Source organism: Mycothermus thermophilus (assembly GCF_041956435.1).
Source record: "Mycothermus thermophilus strain CBS 625.91 unplaced genomic scaffold VTJ04scaffold_7, whole genome shotgun sequence".
In the NCBI taxonomy this organism is placed as follows: Eukaryota; Fungi; Ascomycota; class Sordariomycetes; order Sordariales; family Chaetomiaceae; genus Mycothermus; species Mycothermus thermophilus.
In genome coordinates this window covers 1,958,561-1,971,225 of record NW_027191433.1, presented here as the reverse complement: position 1 = coordinate 1,971,225, position 12,665 = coordinate 1,958,561, and the positions used below count along the sequence as shown (strand labels likewise).

General features: G+C 55.6%; 5 protein-coding genes across 5 annotated transcripts in view; 2 read left to right on the top strand and 3 right to left on the bottom strand.

Moving 5' to 3' along the window:
• Positions 1–200, bottom strand: part of VTJ04DRAFT_10274 (uncharacterized protein) — a gene marked incomplete at both ends in the record, with an annotated part of 2,253 nt that extends 2,053 nt beyond the window's left edge. Inside the window, one exon of the mRNA XM_069357995.1 lies at positions 25–200. Within this exon, the coding sequence (XP_069215008.1) occupies positions 25–200 (176 nt within the window). The remainder of the gene's footprint in view (positions 1–24) is intronic.
• A 2,758-nt stretch (positions 201–2,958) lies between these two features.
• Positions 2,959–3,827, bottom strand: VTJ04DRAFT_10273 (uncharacterized protein; the record flags this gene model as incomplete). Its single annotated transcript, XM_069357994.1, has 3 exons — positions 2,959–3,316; positions 3,395–3,542; positions 3,683–3,827. 3 exons carry the CDS (start codon positions 3,825–3,827, stop codon positions 2,959–2,961), a joined length of 651 nt encoding a protein of 216 aa, XP_069215007.1.
• A 1,855-nt stretch (positions 3,828–5,682) lies between these two features.
• Positions 5,683–6,676, top strand: VTJ04DRAFT_10272 (uncharacterized protein; the record flags this gene model as incomplete). The annotated part of the gene is made up of 2 exons (XM_069357993.1): positions 5,683–5,823; positions 6,494–6,676. 2 exons carry the CDS (start codon positions 5,683–5,685, stop codon positions 6,674–6,676), a joined length of 324 nt encoding a protein of 107 aa, XP_069215006.1.
• A 124-nt stretch (positions 6,677–6,800) lies between these two features.
• Positions 6,801–10,070, bottom strand: VTJ04DRAFT_10271 (uncharacterized protein; the record flags this gene model as incomplete). Its single annotated transcript, XM_069357992.1, has 4 exons — positions 6,801–9,038; positions 9,088–9,516; positions 9,572–9,892; positions 9,945–10,070. 4 exons carry the CDS (start codon positions 10,068–10,070, stop codon positions 6,801–6,803), a joined length of 3,114 nt encoding a protein of 1,037 aa, XP_069215005.1.
• Positions 10,071–11,205: 1,135 nt separating this feature from the next.
• Positions 11,206–12,577, top strand: VTJ04DRAFT_10270 (uncharacterized protein; the record flags this gene model as incomplete). The annotated part of the gene is made up of 2 exons (XM_069357991.1): positions 11,206–11,294; positions 11,359–12,577. 2 exons carry the CDS (start codon positions 11,206–11,208, stop codon positions 12,575–12,577), a joined length of 1,308 nt encoding a protein of 435 aa, XP_069215004.1.
• Positions 12,578–12,665: the final 88 nt, after the last annotated feature.

Here is a 12,665-nt window from a genome sequence, read left to right as displayed (position 1 = left end):
TGGTGGTATGCTGGATTGACTCACGAGGCGCAGCACTCATCGCCCTCGATCATGCAGCCGTCACCGCACGGCTCTGTGCCAGGGTCGCACACGAACTGGCGGATCGCCAGGTTGGTGTTGTTGGCGGTGTGAGGACGGTGCAAGCGTTGTAGGCCGGCAAATGTCACGAGAGCGCGGCCGGCAAGTCTGGGGATACGCATGTTGAAAGTGCGGTGGTGTGTACTCTGATATGTCTGTTATGAGGACTTAGATAGCTCTCGGCAGGGTTGGGCCTTTGGTTCAACGACAATGAGGACCGGGATGGGTGAGGACGAGAACAGAAGAGAGGGATGGAATGATGCCAGGAGGTGTTCCCAGAATCTCAGGGCGGGGGAACGTCTATTTATTCTTTTCCATTGGGAGGTCCCCCAGGTGTTGTCAGGCTTTGGGTAACAGCGGAGAGCTCCTTGGGGCGGCTGAACACCCGGCCACCGAACATCCAATCTACCACACAGCATCAGCCGGGGAAAGCCCCATTTCCTCCCCTCCCATGCGGCTCAGCCCCCTTCCATCCGTCTTTTGGCTCCGGGCTGGCCCAGCACGGCTTGCATGTCGAGGTCGGGCGTCTTGTGCTGCTGGCAAGTCTGCCAGGGCAAAGCCGAGCGCCCACCTCCGCACCGACACGCCGATTTCCCGATTAAAGAGCATACCATTATTTGTTGGTGATGATCTTGGTAGAGCGGCCACTCAGCAAGCTTTGTTGGATGCGCCACGAAGTACAGAATTGCTCGGAGACGCAGACACCTGGGACCACCACCCTCGGAGAGCAAGGCTGGGGAGAAGGGTGCCTTGCCTGAGCAGAAAGTCGAGCCGAAGCATAAAGTCAGGCATCTCCGAGGTAGCACAGAGACAACGCGGTTGGGGTCAACCAATCCCATCCAGTCTGGTTCCATCGGGAGCCGCGTGCATGGCTCTTCTGCATCCTGCAGCCCACCTAGCTAGTGCTTAGCTCTCAACCATGTCGGGCTGGGACTGAACGAAGTCAGTACGGAGGTATACAGTAGATTTCTGCAAGTGACAATGTGAGTTCCCAAGCATCCAGCGGCTCGGACAGCGCCAGAATCAAGGGTCAAGGTCAACGAGACGACGGCGCTGTAGCCCATGGATTAACGGACATGCATGGTATGGCAACTCTGTGCCAACCCAAAGCCCAGGTGACTCCCAGGCATATGGAGCCACGGGAACCACGTGTACGTCGCCGAAGGGCAACGTGCAAGGCCCTCGTAGTCGTGGTCGTTGCCCGAAATTAAGAAAAGAAAATCCTTGGATGATCAAGCTGGTTATCGGATTCTGGATCCTGACCCCTGTGAACTGCATGCATCCCTGTGGATGAAGCCCAGGCAATGAGTGGGGTGACGGCGGTTTCCTGCAGCTTCAAGCCACAGCCGATGGCCCAATAAGTAATTAAAGCTGAAAAAGCTCAAGGGACGCGACGAGCGTCTTCCTCATCGAGTTATCACCGCGGGCGGTGAGATATTGTAAGGATCTGTGGCGGCTGGAATCTCCCGATAATGGTGGTGATAATGCAAGAGGTCAGGTACGCCGTACTACCGGACAACACAGAAGAGACAACCCGATGAAGCGACGGGGCCATCAAACAAACACTGAAAAGAAGGGCAAGAGTCACACTAGGTTTCTGCCCGTCCATCAGGCTGAGGCTGTGTAACCGTGCTGCAACTCTTGGTCCTGCAGGATGGAAGTGGACATGGATGGTCTTGCGGGGTTGGTGCCACTGTGCAAGTCCTGCCGTTCTGCCTGGCATTGAGCCAAGACCAGCGATCCGCTTTTTGTCCCGTGACGGTTCCAGGTTCCTGTGTGGCAGGCCCGCTTGTTCAGCCCTACCGGACTTCGGAGCAACAAAGTGAAGACCCCACACAACAACCAGGGCATAGGGATTCTGGGGGACAAGGGCATCACCACCACCATCGCCAGCTGCAGAACTCCTTCCCTACCTACTAAGTACTTTGTACGGAGAACCTCTCTTGCAATCAAGCACATCTCAAAGTCAGGTATCGTTTCAAAGCTTCTGATCTGTAACTGCCTATCTGCTCAACCACCAACCATACAAACCAGAGGCCAGCACAGCCGGGCCCCTCAAGCTCAACGTGGAGCATACCCAACCAGGGCACCGAAGCATCGAAGGAGGGTGAGGAAAGGGAAATCCCCTCACGACGCTGGTTAATCCGCAGCAGATGTCTACGTACGGGGTACCGTCTCAGAACTGCTGCCATGCCCTCCAGCCCGTCAGCAAGTGCGAAGCGAAGTGCGACCTTCACTTTTCTACCTGTTACCTTCAACCCTCTCTCCCGCCTTCAACCTTCCCATCATAACAGCCTCAACCCTCTTATTTTCAAGCCTCATCCATTTAACCCTCTTGCCCGACAGCAATTTTTCATCCACCTTCTTCATTCTTCGGCTAATCTCTGGGATTTGATTTTTAAAAGCTTCAAGCTATATATTTGCTAGGGGCTGCACTATACTTGACTTATTAGCTACTGGACTACATACACCTCTTTCCAAAATACTTCCTATCTTGAATTCAAGTCCTTGAGGTCAGAGCTCTCAAATGACACGACATCTATTTTATCAAACTGTTTCTGCTCATTTTCGTGTATTTTGGAGAAGCAAGAGCTAAGCCATCCCGAGTTGCATAGCCAATCAAAGAACTGACAATTTTCTAAGAAAAATCCGCAAGCAAAGAGAAGGTTGCTTCCCTTCTCTCTTCGAGAACAAGTTCTCGTCGATGGAAGCGGAGCACAGCTTCGCTTCAATAAATCCAATCTAAGATTAACCAACCCAAGTACCCAGAACGCATCTATCCCACTATTACCCATGCCCTTTCCAACAGCTCAGCCACCCCCCTATATAGGTATACATGTACATCTATCACAGGGAAAGATGACAGTACACCACATCCCATTACAGGAACATGGCCGCACCGGCGATCAGGGCCACCATGAGACCGCCCGCTCCCAGCTTCATCTGACCGGCGCTGTTCTTTTCGCCTTCCTTCTTGTCCTCGTCCTTGGCTTTATCAGCATCGCTAGGACCATCAGTCGGCGCGTTTTCACTAGCGGTGGTCGTCGGGATGGGCTCGCCGGCGTCCGCGGTGGTGGTGGGCGCGCTCGTGGTGGTGGTGCCAGGGGCAGAGCTGCTGCTGGTGGTCTCATCTTCGTCGTCGCTGGGATACTCGCAGTAGCCGTCGCCGGCGCAGGCCAAGGTTTTCTTGCAGAAAGTGCCGTCATCGCCGCAGCATACATAACCTTTGGGGATGCAACTGCGGGAGGGAGTACTCCGTTAGTGTATGTAATATATAGATAACTTTCCATAAAGGTCCGGAGTGCTACAAGCGAACCGCGACTTAGCCCAGGCCGCAAGGCGTAGTATCAGGCCCGCATATTTGTGCCTCGACTTCGTCCGGGCAGTGCTCATAGTCCCCGGGGCAACATCCTTCCCACGGCGCACAGTGGTGGTCGGGCCCGCAGGAGCCCCAATTCCCCCATCTGGTTCGGAAAATCGCCTGGATTAGCACTCGGCTCTCTCCCTCCTCCATCTCTCTCAACCACGGTTAAGACGTGAAATGGGGTGGTGGTATGTTGAAAACCCGACGCACTCGTTGCAGCACATGTTGCCTCAGGCATACAACTGTCACCACACACTTCCTCGCCAACGTCGCACTCGACCTCACGGATCGCGAGGTTGGTGTTGTTGGTGGTATGAGGACGATGCAGGCGTTGCATGCCGCTGAATGCCGCAAGGGGGCGGGCGGTAAGTGCAGGAACACGCATCTTGGCGGTATGAAGTGGTGAGTGATGGTATGGATAGGTCTAATATGTCGATGACCGAACGGCCTCTATGAGTTCTCAGTTCAAGGGTAACGAAGACAGAACAGAAGATGATGAGAATGCAGAAGAGTCCTCGAGAGCATTCCCAGGCGACAGAGGCATCCTTATATCCTCTTCTCCTCCCGAGTCCCGACACCCTGGAGGCCCCGGGGACTCCAACCGAGAACACACAGCTTCTTCGGCGGCCGACAAACAGGCCATCCCGAAACCGTACACCGATTCCTTCCAGAGAGCATGATGTTGAGTTCTCCTCCATAGTGATCTCCGTACGACGGCCACTCAACAAGCCTGCCTGGCTGCTCCACCACCGATCCGCCGTCAGAGACGAAGACTCTTGAGATTCTCACCGAGCAGGATCAGGAGAAGAGTGCCCCTTGTCCATCGTACAACACAGCACTCACAAGAGACAGACACGCTCCACGTGCTTCGTCCGCAGCGCGCTTGGTCCCATTCCCAGCCGTTTGCGTGGATCCTGTATCAGCTTGGAGTACCTTGCAGGTCCTCTCCACATAGTAGTGCTTACAGCGGTTAGCCATGAGCCTCCAAGCGAGAGTATGTTCGAACGTCGCTTGCCCGGCGTGTGCGGCGGCTACCCTGGGATTGGACCCTTTCCAGAGAAACCAAAAAGACAGGGGACCATAGATTTCGGCGGCATGTTCAACGCTGCTGCGCACATCTCTGTTGTCGTCTCTGCCCACCGGCTACCTCCGGAGTGGGTAAGTAAGCTTAATTGATTAAGGCGATCGGTCTACCGGGCCGCCTGAGACGAGGATAGCACGCAGACGCTCGCTCGCTACGTGCTGTGGCGATAATTACCAGTTGGGACGGACCCAGTCACGACGGACACATATGACATGGAGCTTTGTTCCAACCCAAAGGCCCGGTGACTTCTACGGCATATCGAGCCACGAGCGCCATATCACATGTACGTCGCCGAAGGGCAAGGAACATCACTCGTCGTCATAGCCTTAAGGAAGGAAGAAAATTCATGGACTATCACAGGCTGGTTAGGTATCAGGTTCTGGAATCCTGACCCCCTGTGAATTGTATGTGCCTCTCATGGTGAAGCTCCCCCGGGCAGTGAGTGGGGTGACGACCGTTCTGTTGTCCGCAGCTTCAAGCCACACCCGATGGCCCAATAACTAGCCCAATAAGGTTGAATGGCTCAAGGGATGAGGAAGGCCAGCCATAGAGGTTCCTCATCGAACCACCTCTCATCGCGGCCGGTGAGACCTGTGTCGATGGCTAGGATCTCCCGATACCTTATTTATGGTGGTGATACACCTAAGCTGAGAGGTATCAGACAGAACCAGCAGAAAAGACGAGCAACCTAACCCGGTGGAGTGATGAGGCCGTCAGCAAGTGAAAGAGTACCTACATACAATTTCTGCCCGTCCATCAGGCTGAGGCCGGGGCTGTGTACTGTGAGTAACCGTGCTGGAGCCGATGGAGCATGGGAGCATGGATGATGTTGTGGGGTCGACCAAGGGAATGGTCGATCCGCTTTTCTTCCATCCCATGCCGGTTCGCGAGTGGTGGGCTCGCTAGTTCAGCCCTACGGCATTCGGCTTCGGACGCCGCTCCGTCCAACACCATGTCGCCTCATGGCCAGGCTAGAGGCTGGGGGACGAGGACTCCAACCTAACCGTTGCCCGCTATTACAGACCAGTGGAGCTTGCTCCGTATTATCTATCTACCTATCTTGCAACCAATCACGCCTCCTCCCTCCCTACCTGAGCAACATCCCATCCGAGTGTCTGACTCTGTAAGTATCTGCTCGACCCATCAACCAAACAATATGCCAGGCCAGCACAGCTCAGCACAGCTCAAGGTCATCTCGGGAGCGAGGAGCATACCCAACCCGGGCACCGAAGGAGGGCGAGGGATAGCCCGCATACCTATCACAAGGCTGCTTATGACTCAGACGTCTACGGAGCAGGTAAGTATGGTAGTCTAGAAGCCATCATCATCAGCTCATCAATCTCCTCAATTGAATGAATTGATCAATTGAGGAGAAAACATCCGCCCAGAAAAACTCACAGCCCTGCTCTGTCTCGACCGAAATCCCAATAAAGCAAAAAAGTGCTTGATGGTACTGTACAGTAGTACTACCTATGTCCATGATCCATCCCAGAGCCGATCAGCACTGAAACACCAAGACACCAAGGTCCCCACATCGCTTCTAGCTCCATCGGCATCGCCCCCAACCCTTGTCAAAACCAATCAAGCTTGCACCCTGCAGATACTCCGGAGGTAGCTCCGCCTAAAACCAAGTTACACAATTCGTCTGGTTACGTCGCCACCCCTTCGGTTCGACAGGTTTGCAGATCTACACTACGACCATGCCAGAAACCTAAAATCTGGGCGTGAGACGGGGGTAATAATCACTGTAACCAAGCCGTTGGAGTGGGCCAAAACTGAGAGAGTTTATGCTGGACAATTGAGGAGAATCATGCTGTCGGGATACCTACCACACAGCAAGCTGAACCTTCCTTGCCCTTGGACTGAGAGGAACAGTCTCGATTACTTGCTATTGATAGACTAGCAGGTGGTATTGTACTGGATATTAGACAAAACCGCAACTAGGAATAGGTACTGAGGCAAGCCAGGTACAGAGTGGACAAGGTCCAGAAAAGAAACGCAAAGACGAGCAAACAGAAACGAGACAGCAAAACATCAAAAACATGCCGCACCAACCAATTCTCCGCCTCAGCCACCGTCTCCGGCCATTCCCGTTCCTGGCCAAGACAGGACGCAGGCCAGTCCACCTGCCCAACGGCATCACCACGTGAACACTCAACAACACAGCCTCAACATGTCCACCCACCTCAACACGCATCCTCATCTCCTCTCCTCTCCTCTCCTCTCTTCCCCTACAACCCTTCTCCTCCAACCAACCCCACCAAGGTAATCAAATCAAGCCTTATCCCAACTCTTCAAAAACACCCTCCTCTCAAACACCGCCCTGGCCCCATGCTTCTTCTCCAACCGCGCAAACTTCTCAAACACCAGCACCCTCCGCCCAAACGGCTCCATATCCCCCGGCGCCGGCACCTTCCCGCCCATCCGATCCACCACCTCGCCGATCGATCGGAGGTCCTCGTCGTCCCTCTCCGTCCACACCCCCTTTTCTCGAGACGGCAGGTCGTCCCCATCCGTCAAGATCTCGGCGACCATGAGCGCTTTCGCCTTGTCGCACGTGGTGGCGTGGACGGCGCGCACGGCGATGGCGCTGTCGTAGCCATGCTTCTTGGTGAGGTCGTCGACGAGGACGAGGGGGTTGACAGGTGACCTTTTCGGACGGGGCTGAGATGAACCGGGGTGGTGATGCGAGGGGGTTGCGGAGCGGGAGAGGGAGGTGCGGTGAGAGGAGGACGGCGCGGGTTGTTGGGCAGGATGAGTTGATGATGCCGCCCTTTGACGCGGCAGGGGGGTGCTGAATTGTAAGACCTCGCGTGACGGAGCCCGGGATAGTGATGGGACTCGAGAGGTCTGTGGAGTGCGGGTGGAGGACGGGGCTCGAAATGGTTGAGAAGGGCGAGTCACCGGCGGTTTCGGACCCGGCTTGAGGGGAATATCTTCAATCGGCATAAAGTAAGGGCTGGACGAGCGATCCGAGGACCCCAACTCCTCGTCCTCACGCAGATGTCGAGGACGACTGTGAGACGCAACCTCCAACTCCGACATCAGTTGCCGCGAAGGAGTAATGTCGCCCTGGGTCTCGGCGGCGACAATGTCTTGCGTTTCAGCCACGACGGGTGATGACCTATACTCGATCCTCGCCCGGCGCGATGGCGTTTGCGAGCTCCGAACCGGTAGCCGTTGGTTCTCAGGTGGGTGTCGAATCCTGTCATGAGGTGTCTCAGGGACCTCGCTGCCCTCGTCGTACCGGGTGCGTTTGCGCAATGGCTCGTATGGTGAGGTGACCGATGAATGCCTGGGTCGCTTGACGCCGGGGGGCGGAGAAGACTTGAAGTTGGATTCCTCCACCGCCTCTCCCAACTCCTCATCTTCAAGTTGTTCTTCCGCGTAGTCTTCATCTTGTCCTTCCTCCATTTCTCCCAACTCTTCCTCTTCCTCTTGTTGTTCGTAATCTTCGTCTTGCTCTCCATCTTCCCCGTCCTCCACATCCTCATATTCCACTCCTCCTTCCGCTTCCTCCTCCTCCAAGTCATCCTCCTCCAACTCTCTATCGGGAGCCTCGTCAAACTCCCGCTTCCAAATCTCATACCCCAACAGATGTTTCTCGAATGCCGCCTTCGCCTGTTGAGGGGCGTCCGATTGCTGAACCCAGTCGATATCAAGCTGCTCCACAACAAGCTGCCAATCTCGGTGCACATGATTCGGCTGCATCGTAGCGACCCTCCATAAATCCCACAAGTCGACGCTGCGTCCTCCGATCTGAGTCCACGGGACCGGCTTTTCATCCAAGGATTCGGCGTACACCCCGAAGAAGGTCCAGAATTCCTCCTTCGGTGACGCTGCCTTGCTGCGAGAAGCGAGCTGAATAGCCTGGCTGGGTGCTTCGGCAGATTCTAACTCTGAAGCATCAGGCTCTTGGTCGGCTTCTGGCTCGACAGGATCGACCTCCTCGTCAGGAACTGGCTCAAAAGCATCGGATTCCTCATCGGACTCTTGTTCAGACGCATCAACCTCTTCCTGAAGTTCGTTGTTGACAGGCGCCTGGGCTGAACGACAGGATTCCGGTTCCGCACGGACCTGGCGGTTCAGATGTCCCTGGGGAGCGGCCTGGGATAAGACGGGTCGATCTCCATGAAGCTGCATCCTTTCCCTGAATTCCTGGGCTCGCCTCTCCAGCTCCTCCAACTTGCTCGAATTGGTGGCAGCCTCGGCATCGGTGCTCCTCGGTGCTCTGGCAGCTGTTTCAGGTTCGGCCGTTGCAGGCTGTCGCGATGGGCGCGGTTGAACAGGAGTAGCAGTTGTCTCAGCCGGCTCGCGTTCGGAAACTAGACGCCGTTGCGATGGGAGCGGCGGAACAGGGGCGGTGGTTTTCCCTTTCTTGTGCTGCTGCTCTATCAGGTGGCGGATGACCTTTTTCAACTCGGCTCTGGGAGCAGGCGGTTCTTCCGGCATATAAGGCCGAACAAAAACTTTATATCGCTCGCGCCATGACTGGGCCGTGTGATGCGGATACTGGACGAGCTCAGCCGGTGTTCATGTCAAATGGAGGACCTAGACTTACGAATAAGGCCAGTGGGCCATAGATCAAGGCGCCCAAATCCTTGAAGCCCAGGAGTTGACATGCGTGGACGTACTCCATGAGGATCTGATCGTCATCTGGGCTAAAGGGAACTCTGGGGCCACTATTGCGCCGGTTCTCTCTATTGGCATGGTCTCTGTTGGCCTGATCTCCGTTGAGATAAACCTCGTCAACGATCTCACGAAGGTATGCCGGGATTGGCACGGGCCGAGGTCCCGGGGGCAGGACCGGAGTGCTTAAGGCAGTTGGTCTGGCTGGGGTTGAAGTGGCAGCCGTCGAGTCCGCCGCAGAGGTTGCAGGGTGTGCTGATGGGGGTAGTTCTTCCAGCGGCTGTGGCCATTTGTCCTCGGGAAGCTTGGAGATTTGCTTGACCCATTTGTCGCGCCACGACTGCCAAGTATGATGAGGGTACTAGTTCGTGTTAGCCAGCCATTCTGACCAGGTGGGAGGCGAGACAATGTCTAACATGTTCTTCTAGCTCCTGGTAGATCTTGTTACCGCTGAGCTCATTACCCGATCGGCGTGCCTGGAGCACCCATGTTACCAAGAGGCGCTCATCCTGGTGGGTGAACGGGGTTTTGGTGCCGCTGGCGCGCTGGGTCGGCCTGGGTGCTGGCGCGGACTTCTGGATCCGGTACTGTTCAATATCGACGAGAGTCCCCTGGTTGACACAGTCGTCGATGTACTGCCATGAGACCGAGTTGGCAGGAGCCTCGAACTTTTTGGCATGATCGAAAATCAGGACATCGGCATGTTTGTCGAGGTTGACAAGTTTGCCGCCGTTTTCCTGGAACCCAGTTAGCAAGCTGGGAGGGCAGACCGGCTGCGCAGATGCTCACCTTAATCTTTCCGATAATGTCTTTTCTCAAGGGCACTCGATGGCCAACAAAAAATTTCACGCCATTGAAGAGAGTCCCTTCGTATTTGTTCTTGAGGACACCTCCGTATTCGATCCCCGATGCCATGATGGGCACGTTGAGGTTGGGCAGAGTCACGTAATAACCCGAACCCTAACCTCTACCCTAACCCTCGGAAATCGATCGGTGTAAGGCTCTACCTCGAAAAGGAAGGCCAGGCGGGCCGCCAGATGTTGGATAGTGTGCCGTTATGAGGATCGAAGACGACGATCTAAGAGACTCTGTTTAGCTGATTGATATTTGTCAGTAATGTGCTGCTCAAGGAATGATTATTGGAGAGCAAGAGGTAGAGGTGTAAGCCAACGAGTCGGGAGACTCAAAGGCTTCCTTCAGGTCACTGAACCAAGACAAATGAAAGAAGTGTGTGTGATTTCAGAATGAATGTAATACAAAACAGCATGTGACAATCGACAGCCATAGCGAGACTTGGATTTGAACTGCAATGCGTGATCGACAAGTGGTGGATGGGAGGGTGGCAAACGCGCAGAGGCAGAGGCAGAGACGCGAACATCCGTGAGACACAACAGGCAATGGCTGCTTTGCGACAAGATAACAATAATTACGGATAGTCAAAGCTCACCTTGAATCCGATGCGTTTTGTCGGTGGAAACTCGTATGACAGAGTGTTGGTGATCAAGATGTTGAGATGGTGTTGCGAGTTGGCCGAGGTTGACGAGATGGAGAATTTGGGGTTGGGTTTGGGGTTGCTTGGAGTTGTCGCTCAGCAGGAGAGAAAAGAGGCGCGTGAAAGGTACGTGTGGTGCCAAGGCCTTGGCAGCTTGGCGTCAACCTGTTTTGGGCCACAGCCGGGCCATTGCCAAGACCATCTTGGGCTCGGGCTTGTCTTTGGGAACTCCAGATGCTTGGCGCGGCACAGCCTCCCTCATCACCGAAGCCAGGCCTCAACGTCCCAAGGCGGAACGCCATCTCCCAACACAGAATTGCTTCAGCGCCCGAAGGCTGAAGCCTCATCTGCAGAGGCGATCAACTTGACTTTGATCATCTCTTCATCTCTTAGGTGCAACAAACTCAATCGAGCCACCTTTGAATACCACAAATACCGCGAGAAAGTGACTGGATCATTTCACTCACTGGACTGACATACAAACGAGACTCATCTCAACATCAGCCATGCTTTGTGTATAGCATCTCCTCACGTTTCTATCCTGTCCATATCCTCACAATGGGCGCCATCGCCACCGTCGCCTCCATCGTCCTGGCCATTTCCTTCGTAGTCTTTGTGGCCTTCTTCGGACGTCTCCCTGCCCTCAGGTAGTTACTGCATCTCTTCACCACCCCATATCCCAAACCAACCCGTTTTCACTGACACACCCAGACGCACCCCCATCGCCTGGCTGCACCGTCTCCTCTGCGTCAACCTCCCCAATGCCATCAAAGGCCTGGACAACCGCCTCACCGGCGGGCGCATCAGCAGCTCCCTTGTCCGCTTCGGGAGCTACATCATGTACGACCGGCACCCTACCGTCCTCATCTTCTACATCCTCCTCCTCTCAGTCGGCGAATACCTCTACCTCCCCGCCGTCTGGTCCCGCCTGTCCCCTCTCGTCAAAGTAACCGGCACCATCGCCATCATGCTACCCTACATCTTCCTCTACCTCGCCGCCACCTCCGACCCGGGCACCATCACCCCCGCCAACCACGCCCGCGAAATGGCCCGCTATCCCTACGACTTCACCCTCTTCCACCCGGGCGCCGTCTGCAACACCTGCAACCTCCTCAAGCCCGCCCGCTCCAAGCACTGCAGCGTCTGCAAGAAATGCGTTGCCCGCTGCGACCACCACTGCATCTTCATCAACAACTGCGTCGGCGCGGGTAACCACCACTACTTCCTCCTGCTGCTGCTCTCGACCGCCGTCCTGACCGCCTACGGCGGCCTCCTCGGCGTCCACCTCATGGCCACTTCCATCCGGCTGCGCTTCCCGCACTTCGCCATCCTGCCCTGGAACGCGCGCGACGCTACCGGGCGCGACATGTCGTGGACGGACTGGCTGACGGCGTGGAGCTGGGGGATGCAGTACGGCGGACGAGGCACGGTGGGAGCCGGCGGGGTGGCCATGGGCGCCGTGACGCTGCTGGCGCTGATGACCACGCCGCTGGTCGTGGCGTTGTTTAATTATCACGTGTGGCTGATCTACTGCGGCACGACGACCAACGAGTCGATGAAGTGGGCGGATTGGCAGATGGAGATGGACGACGGGTGCGCGTTCAAGCGGAGGATGGATTCGGAGAAGCGCGTCAAGGATCCCAGCGTCGAACCGCTGTGGACGAGGTGGCCTGTGGAGGCGGAGCAGGTGTTGGTAAGGACACGGGATGGGAATCCGCCGGCGAAGGATCTCAACTTGCCCGGGGAGGGGGAGTGGGAGAAGGTGTGGAGGGTGAGGGAGTTGGAGAATTTGTATGATTTGGGGTTTTGGGATAATTTGGTGGATGTGTTTGTGCCGGGGTTTATGTTTCGGGATCCGCAGATGCCGGTGGTGGAGGAGAGGAAAAGGAAGAGGAAACGGAGGAGGGCGAGGAGGACATATCTCAGCTAGAACGATCAACAAGTCCAGGTATGTATGTATGTGCGATGCAAACGGTCAGTAATCTAGAGGGTATTGTTCTATACTCTACAGCTGTTCC